Consider the following 21,790-nt stretch of genomic DNA (forward strand, 5'->3'; position numbering starts at 1 on the left):
GGAAAGAATCTGTAGGTGGAGGGGAGGCCGAAGAGGGGAAGTTTCATGCTTGATAATTAAAATTTTCTGAGATAGGAATGTCATATTTACCTATTTAAGCCAAGTATTTTTAGATAAAAGGTATGGAACCTGCTTTCCCCTTGGCTAGTTCAGCGTTTGAGCTCCGGAGTGCTGAAGATGAGGACTGGACTTCAAGCTGGTGTGATCCCAGTATTCAGTGTCAGTACTCAGTGACAAAATAAATGAGAGAAACGGGAATAAGAATTGTCGCTTACACAAAAATACTAGCAACTGTTAACTCTTCCCGGAAGACTTTCATTCTGAATGCTCCTGTAGCTGGGAACCCTAAAAAAAAAAAAAAAAAAAAAAAGTCTTTGAAGCAACTCAAGTTTTAAAAAAGGAGAGGAGCTCCTGGAAGTCTCAGGATGGGGCCAAGATGTGGCTGGAGAGCGTGTGGTGATGGAGGGCGTGTCCTTTGCCGAGCACACTCAGGGCCCACGGGAAACCCATAGACTTCAAGGACATCAAGCCCCAAGGTGCTGGGATTTTCCCCACCAGTACTTGGCAGCCTAGGGGGAAGGGAAGGGCAGGAGAAGATAATGGGGATCCCTGGCTCCAAACATAGGAGGACACATCTGTGCTACAGTGCGCACATGCCTGGATGTACACTCTGTCTTTGGAGACACTGGCTAAGATTCTCTGCTCCATGTTTGGACAGGGTCATGCCTGATCTGAGATAAATGGACAAGAACAACTGAAGCCTGTCTTCTGGTGCATGTGTCACCTGCCGATACTGCATCTTGTGATAAAGTTGGGTGATTTACAATCTCCACCAAATGGTAAACTCTGGGGTCTTACGCCTTTATAACTCCATGGGCCCCAGCAAAGGTTCAGGCTCAAAACAGGTGTCAAATATAGATAACTGTTGAATGATTGTTCCCCAGTTGCAGGCTCTGCCACCTGGCGTTCATACTGTCTGTGAAAGGACCCAGCTCACTTTTCCCTCTTTATCTCCCAGTCCTTCCCAACAGTGCCGACACCTCATGGAAACTGATTGCAAATGTGCTACTTCTCACTTCTGTGTGGCCCGAGGAGGCTGGGTTAATGCCGGGCTTGGTAACTTAAGCACCGTTTCCCCATCCCCATCTTCAGTCTCAGAATTACACCTGTCTGAAGCAGGCATTTTCCAATGCCCTAGATGGGAATATAAGTGTAAGGAGATGCGGAGCATTTGCCTGTGTGTCAGAACATTCACTGAGGATCCTCATAGGCACTTCTAGAAACCAAATCCTTGAAGATGACTAACCAGAAATGCCCGTCATAGCACTGTTTACAGTTGCAAAAACTGAAGCCAATTGAAATGTCCATCAGGAGGGGATTAATTGAATTATGGTACAGTTACACCATTGAATATTTTACAGCCATTGAAGATGATATATAGCTATATTCATTGACAAGGAAAACTCATATTTTTGAGTGAAAAAAGCAGGTTATAGAATTGCATGATATTCACATTTATATAAACTTTATATATGGGAAGGATGTTGATTGAATTGTTAATAACTATGGTCACCTCTAGAGATGGAAGTTTGCATTGCCTTTAATTTTTAATACCATTTTGTATTGCTTAAAATTTCTATGTATTATCGTTAAAATAAGAAAAATCAAATAAAGCTATTTTCAGTATGGGAAAACAATCCAGTGCATGCTTTGAGGCCCGCGTCACATATCTGTTCTTCAGGCAGCTTCCCCTGATCTGCCCTCTGCCCTACCCCGGACTGGAGGTGGGCCCCGCGTCTGTCGTCCTCTTCAGCCTCTGGTCTTCCTCTCCTGTGTGGTGTCAGCTCTGAGGCGGTCTCTGTAGCCTCCCAAGCCCTGGACTCCCTGGGGTCCTGGGCTGCACTGTCTCTGCTCATCCCGGTGTCCTCCAACCTGCAGAGGATCCTCCGAGGCAATGGCTGCTCCTCGGCTCAAGATCATTGCCGTACAAGTCACTGAAGCCAGATCTGGGGATTTTTCAAGAGATCCGGAAATCTGGCCTAATTTGAGGTTTAATAGGCCTCACCGTGGTTGGTAAGACTGGTGCTCAGTGTGCTGGGGAAGCCTGCAGGCCCCACAAGGCTTGCCTCAGACAGGCCTTTCACCCCTTTGGCCCTTGTCTGTTGTGGAAATGCTCCTCTGTCTCTGATGACCAGACCTTGGGGCAGAAAACTTCACCCACCCAAGGTTGCTCAGAGGAAGCCAGCTGCTCGCCCTCCACAGGATGCTCTTTGTCTGGGTCCAGAAAAGAAACAGAAAAACCCTGTCCAATCCGAGACAGGACCTTTCCATAAAGAGATGTGACTGTTTCCAAATGACTGCCCCCTCGGGGCTTCAGAGCTCGCTGCTTCCTCTTCCATTATGAGCTGCAGTGGCTATAGCCACAGGGGCCCAACACGCAGGTTTCACTGGCAGCCTCTCAAGAAAAATAGACCAGGCTCCTGCGGCCAGGAGCATGTTCCGGAGCAGGGGACAGACTGCCCATGACCGCCCCTTCCCACTCTCGGGCCTAATTATTAACTATAGTAAGAACTGCCTCAGGGCCCTGAGATAGCTCACATCCAGCACTGTCACCCTGCAGGGTGCGCTCATGACCCACACTAAGGACAGGTTCAGGGAGCTGAAGCAGCCGGCCCAGGTCACACCCCAGAGCTAAGATGAACTCAAGCTCTTAGCGTGGCCTCTCTGCCACACCCTATCCCACACACTGTAGACATCTAGATGGGGACAGACAAGAGGAACCTGGAAATCAACCCATTAAGTTTGTGGTGGTTTTTCGTTTTTTGTTTTTGTTTTTTTTTTTTGAGGTGGAGTTTCGCTCTTGTTGCCCAGGATGGAGTGCAATGGTGCCATCTCAGCTCACCGCAACCTCCGCCTCCCGGGCTCAAGTGATTCTCCTGATTCAGCCTCTCAAGTAGCTGAGATTACAAGCACGTGCCACCAAGCCTGGCAAATTTTGTATTTTTAGTACAGATGGGGGCTTCACTATTTTGGCCAGGCTGGTCTCGAACTCCCAACCTCATGTGATCCGCCCGCCTCAGCCTCCCAAAGTGCTGGGATTACAGGTGTGAGCCACCACACCCGGCCCTAAGTTGTTTTCTTAAAGACCTGAAGGCATCCACACAGGCCTGTTAAGGACAAGTCCCATTTGGATACCCACCTGACCTGGTAAGCATTGGAGCTTCTCTGACCCCTGCAAGACACTCTTTCTCCAGATGGGCAGGGGTTGCCCAGTGGAGTAGTAGCAGAGGCTGGAAGACAGAAGCAGCTTTGGTGAGTAGCTGGGGACCTTAATGGCAGACATGAAAAACTCCACTTGCTGAGAAGCCACCAGCAGCATCCTGGTGACGGCTAGCATATGAGGCAGGGCCGCCTCCCTTCCAGACCTTGAGGCCTGGAGCTCCTGCCCATCCTGGCTTCTGCCTGTTGTCCCCAGTTCTTGGTCTCTCAGCTCTCTTCACAATGAACCCCTGTTACTTGAGGGACCCGCGCGTGTCTTTGTTTCTTGAACCCCAGTGCTTGGCACACCAGAGGGGCCGCTTGGTTGATTGGCTGACACGGCTCTGAAAGGCCCTGGGAGTTGTTGTATCACCACACGCAGCCTGGAGAGCCGTGCCGTCAAAAGTGCTGGGGTGGCCTCTGCCAGCTCTCCCTGTGCCAGACCTGAGTCGTGTTGTCTGAAGCAGCTGAGCTGCCGCTGTCCTTTCTGGGCAGGGGACAGGAGACCCCTAGAAGTGGCATTGCTGGCTGGAGCCCCGGGTCTGGGGCCTGCCTGTCCTGGACCAATTTTTGCTCTAAGGACTTGAACAGGACATGCTTGTCAGAGCTGCCTTCTAATACAGCTGCTTCCAGTACCCACCCCTCCCTCACGCCTCGCTTCCCCCCGTTGACAGAAATGAAGGGTTTGGACCAACTCAGTAACAACGCTTTTTAGTAGCACTCTTTTTAAAAGACACGTTACACCAAAATCTAATAAACATAAAAATGATGTTTTTAAATGTTATATTTATTATTTCAGTTTTTAAAATGTACTTATTAACAAGGTAATCAGTAGGAACTCTGTAAACAGTAGGAGGCTGTTTTGATGAACAGCATAGTTGGTGATTTATATCAACCTTTGCTTCCAATTTATTTCTTTACTATTTTTGGTTGCACAATATGGAGGAAATCAGAAAAATCCTTACTGCAGTGTTAGTAGTTGAAATTGTTAATTTTTTTTTTTAAGCTAACCTTGCAGTCTCAGGGTACGGAAGAAATAGTAGAATCTGCTTTTGTTGTCAATGAGTCAGTATCCATCAGGATGAACCATGTCATTGGTAAGACTGCTGTTTTTTGCCTACGAAAACAGCAAATTCACATAATTCAGTCAATAATAGCTAACATCTCTCTGCTGTGTGCTGGGCCCCATGCCAAACACTGTGGAAGCTGCTGTCATTTAATCCACACACCGCTGTTGTGTGAGGACCCTGAGATAAGGACAGATAAGAACCCTGAGCCTCAGGGGGGTTGTCTAAGGTGATACCGGTGACCAGAGCTGGGCTGGGGTGGAGCAGGCAAGGTCCACCCTGGCTCAGACAGCCCCCAGTGTCTGAGCCCCTCCTGGCCAGGCCACCCCTCCGCTGCCGCCCGCCCAGCCCGGGCGCAGAAAAGAATCCAGCCTCTGTGCCCCGTGGCGCCCGCAAGCTCCTGGCCCAGGGGCTGTTTGTTTTCTTAACGAGGTTAACCAAACCTCCTGAGTAGCCTTTGTGGCGCAGCAGAAGCCTTGCCGGTGAAAGGGGGCTTTGTGTGACTGCAGTGGAAGCCAGGGCCTGAGCTAAGGCAGGGGCTGTGGGCCAGCCTACCCGTGCGCAGGAATGGGGCGAGTCGGGGTACATCTTCACTCCCCAGCCCTTCCTGCCCTCTGCTCCTTGGTTCTATTTCCAAGTGGCAAACTGCCGGCTCTGTGCCTGCATAGAGGAGCGAGTGGAGCCCGGCCCCCGGCGGCGCTGCTGCGGTAATCAGGAGAGGGGTGCTTGCTTAGTGTGATCTCCAACCAGGAGCTTCAGCACCACCAGGGAGCTTGTTGAAGATGACCGCTTCAGGCTCCACCCCAGCCCAGCAATTAGAAAATCCAGGGCCAGGGCGGCCGGGCGCGGTGGCTCACGCCTGTTGAGCCATCCCAGCACTTTGGGAGGCCGAGGCGGGCGGATCACGAGATCAAGAGATCGAGACCATCCTGGCTAACACGGTGCAACCCCGTCTCTACTAAAAATACAAAAAATTAGCCGGGCGTGGTGGCGGGCATAAGTAGTCCCAGCTACTCGGGAGGCTGAGGCAGGAGAATGGTGTGAACCCGGGAGGCAGAGCTTGCAGTGAGCTGAGAACACGCCACTGCACTCCAGCCTGGGCGACAGAGCCAGACTCTGTCTCAAAAAAAAAAAAAAAAAAAAAAAAAATCCAGGGCCAGGGCACTCAAATCTGAGATTTCACAGCCCTACAAGTGGTGGTGATGATTGCTAAAGTCTGAGAACTACTATAATCTAATATGGAAATACAATCCATATGCTAGATCATGGTGGAGAAAAGACAAAAGCCTGTATCGTAAAACAGCTCATTCTAAAAACAAGTTACTTTGAGGTCTGCACACCCATCATATAGAGTCTGGAACGTGGTGTTCATATGCTGAGCTGGCCAGCACTGAAAGCGTACAGAAAGCAAACTTTCTTTGACTGTAATAACTGCTATGGTATTTACATCATGTCATGTGTTCCTCTTTATAGGAAAATATTTGGCCGGGCACTGACTTACACCTATAATCCCAGCACTTTGGGAGGCCAGGGCAGGAGGATCAGTTGAGCCCAGGAGTTGGAGACCAGCTTGGGCAGCATAGTGAGACCCTGTCTCTACGAAACAAAACAAAACAAAAATTAGCCAGGCTTGATAGTGCATACCTGTTGTCTCAGCTACTTGGGAGGCTGAGCGCTTGAGCCTGGCACGTCAAGGCTGCAGTGAGCCATGATTGTGCCACTGCACTCCAGCCTCAGCAAACGAGTGAGACCCTGTCTCAATAAGTTAATACATAATTGATTTTTAAAAATTAGAAAATATTCTCCATACCTTGTTTTATCTCCCCAAAGACATCTTAAATGCCTGTGTGTCAAGGATCTTGTTTTTCTTCTTTTGTACCTGCACTCTTGTGCGGTGGAACACTGTGCAATTAGGAGCTGCAGGTTCACTATCACATGTTTGACAAGTCAGTTGCATGGAATCTCTTTCCACAACTGGTGATGAAAATCCACTGATCTGAGGCTTCCTGGAACACCTGAAAATTAAGTAAATGGATAAAGTAGACAATGATCTGCCAAGAGAGAAGAGAGGAGAGGTGTGTTTAACTCTGGAGGTAGGAAGAAGATTCTTGTTGTCCCACCTTGCAGGCAGCCTTTAAACCCTTCAGCAGCCGCTGCTCCTTCCCCTCCCTAGTTTTTTCTCAACATACCCCAAGTGCCCATTCATTCATATAGTCTTTCAATCACAAATATTATTCATATAGTCTTTCAACTCAATTTTTTTTTTTTTTTTGAGACGGAGTCTTGCTGTTGCCCAGGCTGGAGTGCAGTGGCGCGATCTCGGCTCACTGCAGGCTCCGCACCCCGGGGTTCACGCCATTCTCCTGCCTCAGCCTCCTGAGTAGCTGGGACTACAGGTGCCCGCCACCGCGCCCGGCTAATTTTTTGTATTTTTAGTAGAGATGGGGTTTCACTGTGTTAGCCAGGATGGTCTCAATCTGACCTCGTGATCCGCCTGCCTCGGCCTCCCAAAGTGCTGGGATTACAGGCATGAGCCACCACGCCCAGCCAACCCAAATGTTTTTGAGACACACAGTAACCAAACAATAATTGCAGACTGTAATACGTGCATAGAAAGGGTCATATGATAGAGTGGTCAAGAAGGAAGCCTCGGCCGGGTGAGGTGGCTCACGCCTGTTATCCCAGCACTTTGGGAGGTCAAGGTGGGTGGATAGCTTTAGCCCAGGAGTTCGAGACCAGCCTGGCCAACATGGCCAAACTCTGTCTCTACAAAAAATACAAAAATTAGCTGGGTGTGGTGATGCACACCTGTAGTTCCAGTTACTCAGGAGGCTGAGGTGGGAAAATCACCTAAGCTGCAGTGAGCCCTGTGATTGCGTCACTGCACTCCAGCCTGGGTGACTGGAGTGAGGCCCTGTCTCAAAAAAAAAAGCCTTTTTGAGCTGAGTTTTAGGCTAAGAATTGGAGGATGAGCCCAATCCTTGAAGAGTCAAGGAAGAGTGTCCCCAGGTGGAGCAAACAGCCTAATGCAAAGGCCCTGAGGCAGGAAAGAGCTTGTCAGGTTGGAAGAGCCTGGTGCATGATGGGGAGAGGAGAGGAGAGGAAATGAGGTGGAAGATGGAGGCTGGGCTGGGTTGTTTACAGCTTTGTGGATTGCATAGGGAGAGTGAGTTTTATTCTAAGTGCAGTGGCAAACATTGGAAGGTTTTAAGCACATGCCTTGGTAACGGTTTGTGCTGCAGGGTAGAGAATGGACGTTCTATTGGGGATGAAGGCAGGAAAAAAGGGAGACTCACAGACAGAGGCGCAGACAGTCATTAGGATGGGGACCAAGAAGTCTGAGGATCCAAGGGGAGGCCTCCCTGGACAGTGGGAGTTGGGGAGGCCCTGTAGGCCAGGGAAAGCTGGGTCCCTGAATGATGGGGCCGTAGGGAGGAAATGAAAGCACAGCACTTCTCTTCACTCTGGGCTGCTTTTCTTCTAGGGGACCCCACTAGAATCTGGGAAGTTTCAGCTTCCTGGTTCTGTGGTCCTTGTGTGATGCAACTTGGAAAAAGAGAATGTGGGACATGATATTGGTGAGACCTGTTTGCCCCATTTTGGGGTCGTCATCTCAGCCCTTCTCTGGGGGCAGGGCTGGGGATGGAGGTTTTTTGCTCCAGATCAGAGGCATCTCTGCAGAAGCAGGGGAGGGGTGAGTCCCCTCAATCCCAGCCCCGAAGACAGGCACTCTGCTGCTTCCTCCTGCGCACCCCAAGACCTCCCACTACGTATGAACTTTGGAAGGCAGGGCCTCGCCTCTCTGCATGTCACAGGGCCTTTGTAGGGGAAGTCAGTGGAGTAGAGGACCTGCCATGGTGCTGCTGATAGCAGCTCTCCGACAGCTGAAGGGTGCAGGGCTGAGAGGTGGGAGCAGAGGTCCTTTCCAGCACATGGCCTGAGAGAGTTCTGGATCAAAATCCTGCCACATATCCAGGAAGAACCTGCCCAGACGGGTGGACAAGAGCAACCCGGTGCCACCCCCAAAGTCACTCTTCCCATCCACTGCCCTGTGCCCACTTATCCTAGTCATCCAGGACAAGCCCACAGTCAAGCTGCTACTCAACGCTTCTGTTAAGGGCCTAACATGAATCATCTCACTTTTTTCTTTTTTTTTTTTTTAGACAGAGTCTTGCTGTTGCCCAGTCTGGAGAGCAATGGCTTGATCTCGGCTCACTGCAACCTCCGACTCTCAGGTTCAAGCGATTCTCCCGCCTCAGCCTCCTGAGTAGCTGGGATTACAGGCATGCGCCACCACGCCTGGTTGATTTTTGTGTTTTTAGTAGATACGGGGTTTCACCATGTTGGTCAGGCTGGTCTCGAACTCCTGACCTCAGGTGATCCGCCTGCCTCGGCCTCCCAAAGTGCTGGGATTACAGGCGTGAGCCACCGCGCCTGGCCAAATCATCTCATTTTATACACTCGCCTGAAGGAGCCACGTTAACCCTATTTTGCAGATGAGCAAAGGTCTACAGAGCTCCTGAAGTCCAGGCAGTCTGACGCCCAAATCGGAGCCTAGGTCCCTAAACTGCCTCTTCCCCACAAACAGCCTGGAGCCCCTTAGGGTTGGAAGATATGTGTGAATGGATGGATGAAAACAATGAATGAATGGGGGGAGCCTGTGGATGCTGGGGAAGGGGGCATCAAAGCTGGATTGGGTCCTAGCCTTGCTCAGGTGTGGCCTCAGCCGGGGAATCCAGATCACAATCCCAGGGACCAGGCTGAAAGGAGCGAAAGGCTCGGGAAGGGACTGAGGAACACAAAACAGGTCCCTGGTTGGCCCCAGGACCGGCGCTGAGGCCCGGGCCCCGCCTCCGTCCGCGCCTGGAGCTACAGGCCGTCCTTAGTCCATAGTAGGCGCTTAACTCAGGATGGGTGACGTTTTCGCTCTCCGGTTCCTGGCATCAGTGAGTGCTCTGTCAATGTTTGACAAACGGGTGACTCCACTGCCGCGCGCTGTGGGCGCACTAGACTTGGGGGGCGGCGTCCGGGTCCCCCCTAATCTTCTAGGCTCAGGACCCGCGGCGCAAGGGAACGCCCGGGGCGGGGTCGCCTGGGGGCGGGGCCTGGGGTGGGGCCTGCGGGCCGAGGGGGCGGGGCCGGCCGCTCCGGGGTCCTCCGTCCGCTCAGGGAGAGTTAGGGCTCCGAGCCGAGCGCGCGGAGCGGCTGGGGCCGGGGCGCGGATGCTGGAAGTTCACATCCCGTCGGTGGGGCCCGAGGCCGAGGGGCCCAGGCAGAGCCCGGAGAAAAGCCACATGGTGAGCGCGGCCCCTGGATGGGGAGGGGCGCCGGGACCCGCAGGATTTCCCCGCGCTGCGCTCAGTGGGGACCCGGTGCCCGGGCCCGGGTGAACGAGCGCTGCGGGCTGGACCGTCGGGGAAACCTTGTCGAGGGTTTGGGGGCCGCTTGGATTTGCCAGCCTCGCGGACCGTGGTTCGAGCTCTTGAGGGACCCCAGGGCTCCGAGGGGCAGGTCCGCCAACCCGTTCTCCCAGGTGTGCTGGAGCGGAGCGTCCCCGGGGAGCCGCGGCGCCGCAAGGCCGCTTTGTGCCTTTGAGCGCGGGAGGGTGGGCAAGTCGCCAGGCGCAGGTCCTGCGGCGTCCTCCCGCGGGGCCTCACGCGCAGACCCGCTGCCCGCCCACGCCGCCAGGTGTTCCGAGTGGAGGTGCTGTGCAGCGGGCGCAGACACACGGTGCCGAGGCGCTACAGCGAGTTCCACGCGCTGCACAAGCGGGTGAGGCGGCGCCGACCTCCCACCGGCCCCGGCCCAGCCTCTATCCAGCCCCTGCCCAGGCCCTGTGAGGCGGGCGGGCGAGCTCCAGCCCCAGCCTCCGCCACCCCCATTACTGCCTCAGTCCCTGCGCGGCCGGTCAGCCCCTGGGCCTCTGTGGGTGGGTTGGGGCCTTCCTCGCCCTCGGCGGGTCCACCACTCACCAGGGTCTGTCCCAGGGTAGAGTCTGAAGGCGGGGGCGCGGGAGGGCTTCTGGATCGGGCGAAGAGGGCTTGAGGGCTCAGTTGGGATGCTGTGATCGCACGCGGTAAACCTCCAGTAGATCAAGAAGCTGTACAAAGTGCCCGACTTCCCCTCGAAACGCCTGCCCAACTGGAGGACCAGAGGGTTGGAACAGCGCCGGCAGGGCTTGGAGGCCTACATCCAGGTATGCGAGGGCACAGTTGGTTGCCCCCCAGCCTGCTGTGCCAGGGGTGTGGCCCAGAGAGGTGTGGGGGCATGGCAGGGAGGGAACCCACAACTTTGGGATGTTATTCACCACCTCAAGCATCGATTTTCTGAGAGTAATATAGGTCCAAACACCCCCCTTTGGCTTGTTGAAAGGACTGAATGAGGTAACGGACACAGGTAGTCCCACGTCCATGAAAGCCAGGTCATGTCCCCTCCATGGTGAGGTCCTGTGCTGCCCTCCCGATGGCATGTAGGGTGAGGGTCCTTCCCCCAACAGCAAAGCTATGCCACGTCATGGGGTACAACCTGTGCACACAGGGCCCAGCGCTCAGAAGGGCCCTGAGCCTGGTTCAATGCTCTGCTGTCATTGTCGTGAAATTCTTTTTTGGGAACAAAGAGCCCTGCATTTTCATTGACACTGCGCTATGCAAATTAGTAGCTGGGTCTCATTGCAGGTCTCCTCTGTCCTCTCCAGGGTATCCTGTACCTGAACCAGGAGGTGCCCAAGGAGTTACTGGAATTCCTGAGACTTCGGCACTTCCCCACAGACCCCAAGGCTAGCAACTGGGGGTAAGGAGGGCCGGTGGCGGGGGCCAGGGGCTGTCAGCAGTGAGCAGGTGAGGAAAGGTGTTGGAGAGCAAGCCCTTTCTTCTCACATCTGCCAGGATCCAGCCTGACATGACCACCCTCACCAGCCTTCTTGACCTGGGTGGAGGGGCTTTTTTTTGGACAGACTTGGTTACCTCCGGAACTGGGGCTTGTTACAAATAGAAGCAGTGGTCCCCTGGGAGGTGCAGTTCTGGGCTCTGGTGTCTCCACCCCTTCCTCACGCTCCCTCGGCATCCCCAGGCAGCTTACAGTGATTTCTCTTCTCTTCAGCACCCTGGGGGAGTTCCTGCCTGGCGAAAGCAGGCAAGTCAAAGCCCTAGCCCGCGCCTGGCCCCTGCCGCCCCCTAGTGGCCATATGCTAGGAGGCGGGCCTGCTGCCTGGGCCTGTCTGGCCTGGGCCCTGAAGTCTGTTTTCGCTTTGGTGCCTCCTGAGCCCATTTCCCACTCACCTTTTCCTTCATGGGTCCCTGGTGATCTCCACCCCTCTGTGGGATTCTGCCCTGCCTCCCGCACCCATGGTTCATGACCCTTTTTCCTCCCAGCTCCCAGCAGCACCAGCGGCCTGTCCTGAACTTCCATGTGGATCCCTATGTTTACACCCCCTCCCCAGGTGAGGAGGTGCCTAGATACGGGGCTAAAGGGCTGGGTTGTGGGCTTTGTTTGCATTTCTCAGCTCCTGGGACCCTGGGGCAGCATCTCCTTCCTGCTGCCCACCTCTGGAGCCATTACCTCCTCCTGCTCCTGTCCCCTGGAGCCTGCTTTGTAGACACAAGGAAAACAAGTTTGGCTTCCCTGGTCTCCTTTTCCTCAGCAGCCTGACTTCTTTACCAAGCTGATGTGAACAGAATGTGACCTGGGAATGCGGAGGCTTCATTTGGGGTGGACAGCTGCTGTCTGCTGCCTTGGCAGGGGCTCCTACTCCCAAGTGGGGGCTGAGCCCATGAGCAGGAGCTCAAGGAGCTGCAGGCCTGAGGCCAGACCTGTTTAATTCTGTCCCACAGAGTCGCTGCCCAACGTGGTGGTGAATGGTGTGCTCCAGGGCCTCTACAGCTTCAGCATCAGCCCAGATAAAGCCCAGCCAAAGGCGGCCTGTCACCCTGCTCCTCTACCACCGATGCCCTGATCAGTCCAGAGGCCTTTGGCTGCCTCCTAAGAAAGTCATGTGCCTCTCTGCTATGAACTCCATATAAGGCTAGGTCCTCCTTTGGCCTGGACCCAGGACTTAACTACCCAGTGCCCAGTTGTGCCGTATTCCCACTCAAGGCTCAGAACTTGGCTCGCATTGGTAGCTGAAGGTGGTAGAATTTGCATGCTCTTAGAGCCCAACAGCCAAGGCTGTCAAGAAGATAAGTAATAAAGGAAGAAGTCAGCCAGGTGCAGTGGCTCACGCCTGTAATCCCAGCACTTTGGGAGGCCAAGGTGGGTGGATCACCTGAGGTCAGGAGTTCAAGACCAGCCTGACCACCATGGAGCAACCCCATCTCTACTAAAAATACAAAATTAGCCGGGCGTTGTGGTGGTGCATGCCTGTAATCCCAGCTACTTGGGAAGCTGAGGCAGGAGAATCGCTTGAACCCGGGAGGCGGAAGTTGTGGTGAGCCGAGATCGCGCCACTGCACTCCAGCATGGGCAGCAAGAGCGAAACTCCATCTCAAAATAAATAAATAAATAATAAAGGAAAACGTCAGCTGGGTGCAGAGGCTCATGCCTGTAATCCCAACACTTTAGGAGGCCAAGGCAGGAGGATGCTTGAGTCTGGAAGTTTCAGACCAGCCTATGCAACATAGTGAGACCTGTCTCTACAAAAAAAAAAAAAAAAAGTCAGTTTAGAGGTAGGCTATGAAAAAGTACAGGTATATCCCTTAACATAGACTGGAGGGTGATGGCAAGGGGAGCAAATGTGGAGGCCCAGTAGCTGGCAAAGTTTAGAAGCAGGGGGCAAAAGCTCCTGCCTGACTTTTCCTGGGCAGCTCCTGGGTCAAAGTTTCAGGCAGGATCCCAGGGAAGGGGCAGGCACCCATTGCCACAGAAGAGTTGCAGGCATGTTGGGATGTAGGCCTAGGGGAGGTGCTGCAGGCTCAAGAACCAGGCCCACACATTATATATAAAAAAAAAGAAAACCCACTTTTTTTTTTATTGGTCAGTGTTGGTAAGAGTTTGTTACAAAACTGAGTCCATGGGCCTGTGGAATGTGAGGGGAGTGGGTCCGCTCCACCAGATGCCAGCACCAGGGCCAGTGCAGCTCAGAGCCCTGTGGCGGACTACAGGGCCCGCACAGACGGTCACTCAAAGAAAGAGGTCCCTGTGCCCTACTCCTTGGCGATGGCAAAGGGCTTCTCCACCTCAATCTTGCCGCAGTCTGCGATGATCACATCCTTCAGGGGTTTATCCCGGCTGTCTGTCTTGGTGCTCTCCACCTTCCGCACCACCTCCTAGAAAAGAACGGTGGAAGTAGGAGGGCACGGTGGGTCAGGAGGTCCACCGCTCAGGAGAAAGGCCTCAGCATATGGCTCAGGAGAGCTGAGACCCACAAGTGATCAACAGCACACAAAACTGGAGGCACCAAAATTCTAACAGACTCCTGGCCAGAGCAGGGAGAATGCAGATTTGACAAGGGGATGCAGGAATTTTGTTCCTTTGAAGTAAGACCCAGGTTGGGCCAAGGGCGAGGAGGAGGAAGAGGGTGACCAGGGAATGTGGCTTCTCAGGGACACTGCGTTCAGCTGCACTCTGTATACCTCAGGGGTGGGACCAGCACATCACGGAGCAAATGAGGGGAGGGAGGCTCCGGCAGTTGTGCAGCCTTCCTGGCTGGGCTCTGAGGGGGCTGGAAGAATTTAGAACCTTGTAGGCATGGAGGTACAGGGTTTCTTCTGGACAGGAGCACTGGGCCGCATCTGTGGGTTGGGTCCTTTTGGGAAAGGGATGGACACATGGAGCTCCTGCCCTGGGGTCTGTGTTGAATCCCCAGTGAGGATTGCCCAGTAGTAGCCCTTGCTTCCAGAACTCACCATGCCCTCTAGAACTTTGCCAAACACCACATGCTTGCCATCTAGCCAGGCTGTCTTGACTGTCGTGATGAAGAACTGGGAGCCGTTGGTGTCTTTGCCTGCGTTGGCCATGCTTACCCAGCCAGGCCCATAGTGCTTCAGTTTGAAGTTCTCATCGGGGAAGCGCTCACCGTAGATGCTCTTTCCTGGGAAAAAAGACAGAGCAGGTCGGGGCGCTGGACTGGGCCAAACCAGGCAGACACTCGGGGCCAGGACTAAGGGGGCGTAACCTGTCCTCTGTGCCAGGCTAGGCTTGAGTGGAGTACAAGGACATAAAAGCCACGTCCTTCCTATCTTCTGGCCTCAGAGCCAAGCCATGCTGACTGAGGCCAAGTGGGGCATCAGGCCAGGCTGATGTGGCAAACAGCTCACAGAAGGATTACTTCAAGAGGATAGTTTTGTGGCTTTTAAATAAGGCGCATGTTATCAGCTCCCCTTAGCTATGGCCCAGGCCTGCCATGGAGGGACTTTGGTGGAGGGAGGTGCCGTGCAGGATGCAGGGGAGTCAACGGGGTCGGAACTCTCCAGAAAAGGAGGACTGCTGTGGCTGAACAGCCTGTTTTCCTATGAGCACAAAAGACACAGGCATAGCTGCAGAGGAGAAAGCAGCCAGAGATGGGTGGGGAGGGGCAGAAAAGAGGGGCTGCCCCTTGCGTTCTGAAGAGTCAAAGCCTTTTAACAGGGAATGAACAGGAATAAAAGACAGCTGTGAGTGTGGGTGACGCATCTGTCCACGTGGGGCTTGGGGATATGATGAGAGCAATCCGGAGTGATCTCTACGCTGTTTCAGAGACCCTAGTTCCAAAGCTGCTTCCAGGAGGAACACCGAAACCCTTCTTTTTCCCTATCACCCCTTGGAGACTGACACTGTGCGTTAGGCCCCAAGAAACTCAGCCAAAAACGAGGTCGTTTTCATTTTGTTTTATCTAACACCTTTCAAATGTATTGGCGTGCAAAACTCTTTTTTCCTTCTCACTGCACCTACCTTCATCCTGTGGTTCCACAGAATGGAACTGAGCTGGGAAACTGTCCTAGACCGATGCCAACCAGGAAGATGTTTCTGATTGGGCAGCAGGTAGGATGACTGAAAACCCAAGAACGACCAGATTCTGGCTGGTGGGGACAGGGGTGCTTCTGCCTGTGCTCCACCTCTCACCCCCACGCTGGGGAGACTGGACTCTGCCACATGTGCAGTGAGTCCCGGCTGGAATGCTGGCTAAAAGCCTCCCCCATTTGAGCCAACTGTGGGATTTTGATTATAGTTGTTATCCAGAAAACCCCCGAATCTCCATCCTTAGCTCCAACCAGTCCCCAACATACAGGGGTTCCAAACTCAAATGGGCATTTCTATTTAAACTCAACATACCTTGTCATCTTTCTCTCCAGACCTCAGTTATTCTTCTGATCCCTTTTCCTCTGCACGTGGCTCAGGTTGTCCCTGCCCACTCCCCATGTACTTACTCTTTCTTTCCATTCCCGCCACCACCGCTGCAGTAGGCGAGTGCTTAGGGTGCTCACAGTGTGTGCGAGAGACTGTTCCAAGCATTCTTACATATTTAACAATCCACCCTATGAGGAGGAGCTAGCTCCACTTCAAAGATGAAGAAACTGAGGCACAGAGAATAAAAGGAGCCCCAGCAGAGCAGCAGCAGAGCTAGGGTTCAGACCAAGGTGGTCTCTGCTCTCGAATCTCTGCTCTCAGCCACCTCAGGATCAGGTCCAAATCTCCCTGCCCAGGGTCAGCGGCACCAGTGGCCCCAGTGGCCTGCCTGCCCTGGCCCCCACATCCTAGATCTGCTACCACATGACTCCCCTGGCACCCCAAGTGAGGGGTCATCCTCTTACTCAGCTCCATGGCCCTGACTCCCTGCAGGCCGAAGCCCAGGCTGCAGGCCATCACCCACCTCTCTGCACTCCGGGTACAGATGCCCTCACCCCACCTTTGGCCAAGCTCCTGCCACAGAACAGCACCGGGCTCATGCCCTAACCCTGCCTCTTTTCTGCCCATTCAAATTCTCCTCATTGAGGACCCCACTGAAATCTTTCCTCACATCCACAAGGCCATTCCCTGTTCCCTGGCCTGAGGGGATCCCTCTGCTTGTCAGCACTTCAACAATGGCTGACTTACTAAGCACTCACTGCATGCCAGGCACTTCACACTCCAGATCTAGCCCAATCCTCATGGCCCCACAACTCTCTTCACCCTCACTGCACAGAACAGGAAACTGAAGCTCCAAGGACTCACTTGCCTGAGGTCACAAACCAAGAAGGTGGCAGACGCTGGATCGAGCCCAACTGCGTCTGACCCCACAAATACAGTTCTTTGGTCTCTTTTGTGAGCCCGAGTCCTAAACGCTGCATCATGGCCCACTTGTACATTTCCAGTTGTTGGAAGTAAAAGGGAGCCACTGCCCCGTGGGTCTTTATATCCTCAACCCCCACCACAGAGCCCACAGACACTCATCGAGGAGTGAGCTGTGTTCTAAGGAAGCAGCAGGCTGTACCTGAGCTCAGTGAGACTCATGCAGGCGTCCGGGGGTCTTTCTGTCCTACGTGTGCAAGTGAATGCCAAGGTGAGGGTCGGCCCTTACAGTGGTCTCTGGTGAAAGACTGTCAAGGAAAGCAACTGCTCCCACTCTTTTTTTTTTTTTTTTTTTGAGATGGAGTCTTGCTCTGTCGCCCAGGCTGGAGTGCAGTGGCGTGATTTCAGCTCACTGCAACCTCCACCTCCCGGGTTCAAGCAATTCTCCTGCCTCAGCCTCCTGAGTAACTGGGATTATAGGTGCGTGCCATCATGCCCGGCTAATCTTTTGTATTTTTAGTAAAGATGGGGTTTCAACATGTTGGCCAGGCTGGTCTTGAACTCCTGGCCTCAAGTGATCCAGCCACCTTGGCCTTCCAAAGTGCTGGGATCACAGAGTCACCATGCCTGGCCCTCCCACTCTTGCTGGGGCTTCCAGGGTAGCCTGGACAGGCTTTGGGCACCTGACCTAGAATCGCGTACCCACATGTCTTCACTTTGCTTCCACACGCCTCTCTCCCCAATCCCCATTCTGAAGAGGTATCAGGAAAGGTCACCAGGCTATAGGCCTGGATCAGCAGGACGGCCACCTGGGAGAGATTCTCTTAGGTCTACCATCAGGTCCACCCCATTATTCTCTCTTCTTTGTACTGGGTTCCCTCTTCAAAGAAGGGTGCTGCTGGTCTCAAAGTAGGTAAGTAATAAGTAGGCCTGCCTCTAGAGCCGGGGAAGAAAGAGGCCTTGTCTCCCCAGCAGAACCTGGCCCTCCCACCGTGGAGGCTACACTGACATACTCCTTGGCCCAGAGGACCTGTGGTTACCTCCTGTGCCATCTCCCCTGGTGAAGTCTCCGCCCTGGATCATGAAGTCCTTGATTACACGATGGAATTTGCTGTTTTTGTAGCCAAATCCTTTCTAGAAAAAGGGAAGAGAAGGTAAGGAGGTAGTATGGGGCAGCAGGAAGACATTACATTAAATAGGCCCCACAGGAACAAGTGCACAACTCCTGCTCGCAGAAGAGACACCACTGCTGACCACTTTCACTGTTCAATGTGCTACTAAGTGAGCAGGCAGGCACCACAGGACAGGCATGGTACACACAGATGTGGAAATTCCTCTGCCTCCATACAATTCCCAAGCTTTATATAATTCTACATCACATAATGCTTTCCCCCTCATTTCTTCCAATCATAAGAGCAGATACAAGAAAACTGAGAAGAAAGGTCACCTGCTGGCTCAATGGAAAGTTAATATAAACTGAAATAGGGCACTGTTGTTTCCTTAAAACCCATTGCCCTCACCCTAGGTGAAGTCTCCCCAGGAAGCTCTGGACCCCTTACGCTTTTTTATCTCATTTTTAAAATTTTATTATTATTATTTTTTTTTTGAGACGGAGTCTCGCTCTGTCGCCCAGGCTGGAGTGCAGTGGCGCAATCTCGGCTCACTGCAAGCTCCGCCTCCCGGGTTCACGCCATTCTCCTACCTCAGCCTCTCCGAGTAGCTGGGACTACAGGCGCCCGCCACCACGCCCGGCTAATTTTTTGTATTTTTAGTAGAGACGGGGTTTCACCGTGGTCTCGATCTCCTGACCTCGTGATCCGCCCGCCTCAGCCTCCCAAAGTGCTGGGATTACAAGCGTGAGCCACCGCGCCTGGCCTAAATTTTATTATTATTTTTTTGAGACAGAGTTTCTCTCTTGTCGCCCAGGCTGGAGTGCAATGGCACAATCTCCGCTCACTGCAGCCTCCGCCTCCCAGGTTCAAGCAATTCTCCAGCCTCAGCCTCCTGAGTAGCTGGGATTACAGGCATGCGCCACCACAATGCCCAGCTAATTTCTGTATTTTTAGTAGAGATGGGGTTTCACCATGTTGCCCAGGCTGCTCTCGAACTCCTGAACTCAGGTGATCTGCCCTCCTCGGCCTCCCAAAGTGCTGGGATTACAGGCATGAGCCACCACGCCTGGCCTGTTTTTTTATTTTTATTTTTTGAGATGGAATTTCCCTCTTGCCCAGGCTAGAGTGCAGTGGGGCAATCTCGGCTCATGCAACCTCCACCTCCTGGGTTCAACCAATTCTCCTGCCTCAGCCTCCCAAGTAGCTGGAATTACAGGCGCCTACCACCACGCCTGGCTAATTTTTTGTATTTTTAGTAGAGACAGGGTTTCGCCAAGTTGGCCAGGCTGGTCTCGAACTCCTGACCTCAGGTGATCTACCCGCCTCAGCCTCCCAAAGTGCTGGGATTACAGGCGTGAGTTACTGCGCCCGGCCTTTTATTTTTAATTTTTAATTTTTTTTTTGAGACAGGGTCTCACTCTATTGCTCAGGCTGGAGTGCAGTGGCATGATCATGGCTCACTGCAACCTCCATTTCACTTCAGCCTCCTGAGCAGCTGTAGCTGGGACCACAGGTGCACCCGGTCACACCCAGCTAATTAAAAAAAATTTTTTTTGGCCAGGCACAGTGGCTCACACCTCTAATCCCAGCTACTCGGGAGGCTGAGGCAGGAGAATCACTTGAACCCGGGAGGCGGAGGTTGCAGTGAGCTGAGGCCGCACCACTGCACTCTAGCCTGGGCGACAAGAGTGAAACTCTGTCTCAAAAAAAAAAATTTTTGCGGGGGTAGAGACAGGGTCTTGCTATGTTGCCCAGGTTGGCTTTGAACTCCTGGGCTCAAGCAATCCTCCTACCTTGGCCTCCAAAAGTGCTGGGATTATAAGTGTGAGCCACTGTGCCTGGTCAGGGCCCCCTTACTCTTAAGAAAGGGCAATACTGTGTTCCCAGGACAACAGGCAGTCGGTGCTCAGTGAGTGAGGTCCATGCTACAGATCGACTGAACTCTGCAGGTCAGTTTGCTGCCATCCCCAGTGCCAATTTCACTTCATTAGAGTTGACTACCCCTGCTCCAGCCACTTACCTCTCCTGTAGCTAAGGCCACAAAATTATCCACTGTTTTTGGAACAGTCTTTCCGAAGAGACCAAAGATCACCCGGCCTACATCTTCATCTCCAATTCGTAGGTCAAAATACACCTGAGGAAAGAGACCATTTCCAACTTAGATTCTTTAAAGGGGCGTTGCTGGGGGGGGAAGGTACAAGAAGCTAACCTGAGGATGGGAGAGAGAATAGAGCCATATTTTTAGAGAACTGGTTCTGAATCTGATTTTGGTGACGGTAAAAATCCTGTGAGAATCTAATGAAAACTCCAGACCCCTTTCTTGGAAAACATGCTTATCTATACCCTCCTTGGACTACAGGATAACAATATTTGCTCTAAACAGCTAATGGACCCAGATTCTAAAAATTAACATTAGAAAACCCACAAGGAGCGGAGCCTAAGTTCACCACTTAAGTTTGAAGTATACATACTGTGCTTTGTAATTGGAAGTGGCTAAAATTTGGCTTAAGCAGAAAAAGGATTAGGAATCCGGCAGGCGTGATCTTTCACCATCTCCCCAGCACTGAGGGGTGTTTGCAATAAAGGCTGCTCTGAGACTGCCAGTGCCGGCCCCAGATGGGTATCCGGGGATCCAACTAACTCCCTGGGTCAGGGCAGGGGCTGGGGGTGTCGGGGTGGGTCCAGGTCGTTCTCTGGACTGAATGGGCAGGACGGCCCAGACGCCACGAGGCCACAAACAGAAGCCGAGGGAGGAGGGGCTGAGCCAAGGCCAAGCCAAGGCCGCCCGGGCCCGAGCTCCGGCACCGTAAATGCCGCGGACTCCACCGGACCTTGACGGTGACTTTGGGCCCCTTCTTCTTCTCATCGGCCGCGGAAGGTCCCGGCAGCAGCAGGAAGAAGACGGACCCCGCGATGAGGGCGGCGGCAAGGAGCACCTTCATGTTGCGTTCGGAAAGGCGCAGCATCCACAGGCGGAGGCCAAAGCGGACCGGACAGCTGAGGCCGGAAGAGGGTGGGGCCGCGGTGGCTAGGGAGCCGGCGCCGCCACGCGCGGGTAGGGGGGACCGAGGCTGCTCGCGGGCTCCGGGCGGGCGGCGGGCGCCGTTTTCCCCCTTCGGCTCGGCGCCGGATAGTAGGTCCCCCTGCGGGGCGGGCACCGACGCGGGCTCGTGGGTGGTTGCCACGTTATTGCTCCCTCATTGGGCTCCCGGCCGCCCTCTCCCGCCCACAGGAAGGCCACCGGCGGAAGGCGGCCCCGCAGAGCACGGGCCCGGGCTCCGAGAAGACCACAAGCCCCGGCATGCTCCGCGGCCTGCCCGCCCCCGCGCCCCGCCCCGCCCCGCCCCGCCGCGCCCGTCCCGCCCGGAGCGCTGTTCCGCTGGCCTGCGGTAGCTGGCGCTTGAGATTAGCAAATACGTGGGCCTGGACAGGGGCACGGGACGCTTGTCACTGTTTTGGGCCAATCAAGTGTTTGTCACCGCCAAATTGGCTCTAAACGTTGTGGCTTCCAGACACTTCAGGGACATTTACCCTTACCGAGCGTGACCTTGTACGGCTCCTTCCACTTGTCTTGCAAAACTTGCTACACAACCCACTTCCTTTTTTACTGAGGCCGTCAAGTTACTACCCATTTTTCTCTCCCTTCTGTAATCTTGCTGTGCTTACTGATGTATATATCAATGGACATCTTATCGTATACGCTGTTCTTAATTTCCTTTACCTTTTCCCCCAATAGACTACATTTTTTTTTTTTTCTGCGCAAGGGACTGTGTTGCATTTACTCTGTCAACAGGTCCCTCACAGCGCTGCAGTGATTGAAATCAAGCACAGCGCTGCAGTACTGAGTGCCCAACAAGTCCTGGTTGGGATAGCTTCACATCCGCACTGACATGAGAAATAATTTATGCCACGGCCTGAGGATACAATGCTTTTTTTCCAGAGGTCAGGGATAGTTACTAGATGTCCCCACAGGGCTATTTTCGGTCTTCACACACTTAGTGTTGTCCTACTCTACAACATACTTTGGTACTGGGAGTCTTACACACCAAAACACAAACTTTCAAAACACAAAACTTCCAAAATTTGGACCTATGGCGTTAAAACGTCTTTCAAACTGATTTTCAAAGATTAACTTCGTAGAAATTCCAGGTCATCACAGCACAGATAATAGGC

The 21,790-nt window shown here is 53.4% G+C and overlaps 2 protein-coding genes across 2 annotated transcripts; one reads left to right on the plus strand and one right to left on the minus strand.

Moving 5' to 3' along the window:
• The first annotated feature begins 9,490 nt into the window (after positions 1–9,490).
• SNX22 (sorting nexin 22) lies at positions 9,491–12,523 on the plus strand. Its single transcript, XM_003267094.4, has 7 exons — positions 9,491–9,622; positions 10,014–10,097; positions 10,417–10,521; positions 11,020–11,114; positions 11,424–11,456; positions 11,696–11,763; positions 12,155–12,523. Exons 1-7 carry the CDS (start codon positions 9,548–9,550, stop codon positions 12,274–12,276), a joined length of 582 nt encoding a protein of 193 aa, XP_003267142.2. The 5' UTR covers positions 9,491–9,547; the 3' UTR covers positions 12,277–12,523.
• A 731-nt stretch (positions 12,524–13,254) lies between these two features.
• Positions 13,255–20,796, minus strand: PPIB (peptidylprolyl isomerase B). The gene is made up of 5 exons (XM_030814541.1): positions 20,449–20,796; positions 19,638–19,751; positions 17,546–17,639; positions 14,165–14,349; positions 13,255–13,585 (listed from the first exon to the last, which is right to left on the minus strand). Exons 1-5 carry the CDS (start codon positions 20,581–20,583, stop codon positions 13,463–13,465), a joined length of 651 nt encoding a protein of 216 aa, XP_030670401.1. The 5' UTR covers positions 20,584–20,796; the 3' UTR covers positions 13,255–13,462.
• Positions 20,797–21,790: the final 994 nt, after the last annotated feature.

Source organism: Nomascus leucogenys, chromosome 6, assembly GCF_006542625.1.
Source record: "Nomascus leucogenys isolate Asia chromosome 6, Asia_NLE_v1, whole genome shotgun sequence".
In the NCBI taxonomy this organism is placed as follows: Eukaryota; Metazoa; Chordata; class Mammalia; order Primates; family Hylobatidae; genus Nomascus; species Nomascus leucogenys.

What these genes read in the sequence shown, in the direction of transcription:
- PPIB (XM_030814541.1), bottom strand. Translation starts at nt 20,583, where the DNA reads ATGCTGCGCCTTTCCGAACGCAACATGAAGGTGCTCCTTGCCGCCGCC. An exon ending in TGGCCTTAGCTACAGGAGAG is followed by an intron (nt 17,640 to 19,637) that starts GTAAGTGGCTGG and finishes CCCTTTTTCTAG; the next exon opens with AAAGGATTTGGCTACAAAAA. An exon ending in GCAAAGTTCTAGAGGGCATG is followed by an intron (nt 13,586 to 14,164) that starts GTGAGTTCTGGA and finishes GTTCTTTTCTAG; the next exon opens with GAGGTGGTGCGGAAGGTGGA.
- SNX22 (XM_003267094.4), top strand. Translation starts at nt 9,548, where the DNA reads ATGCTGGAAGTTCACATCCCGTCGGTGGGGCCCGAGGCCGAGGGGCCC. An exon ending in GCCCGGAGAAAAGCCACATG is followed by an intron (nt 9,623 to 10,013) that starts GTGAGCGCGGCC and finishes CCACGCCGCCAG; the next exon opens with GTGTTCCGAGTGGAGGTGCT. An exon ending in TCCACGCGCTGCACAAGCGG is followed by an intron (nt 10,098 to 10,416) that starts GTGAGGCGGCGC and finishes AACCTCCAGTAG; the next exon opens with ATCAAGAAGCTGTACAAAGT.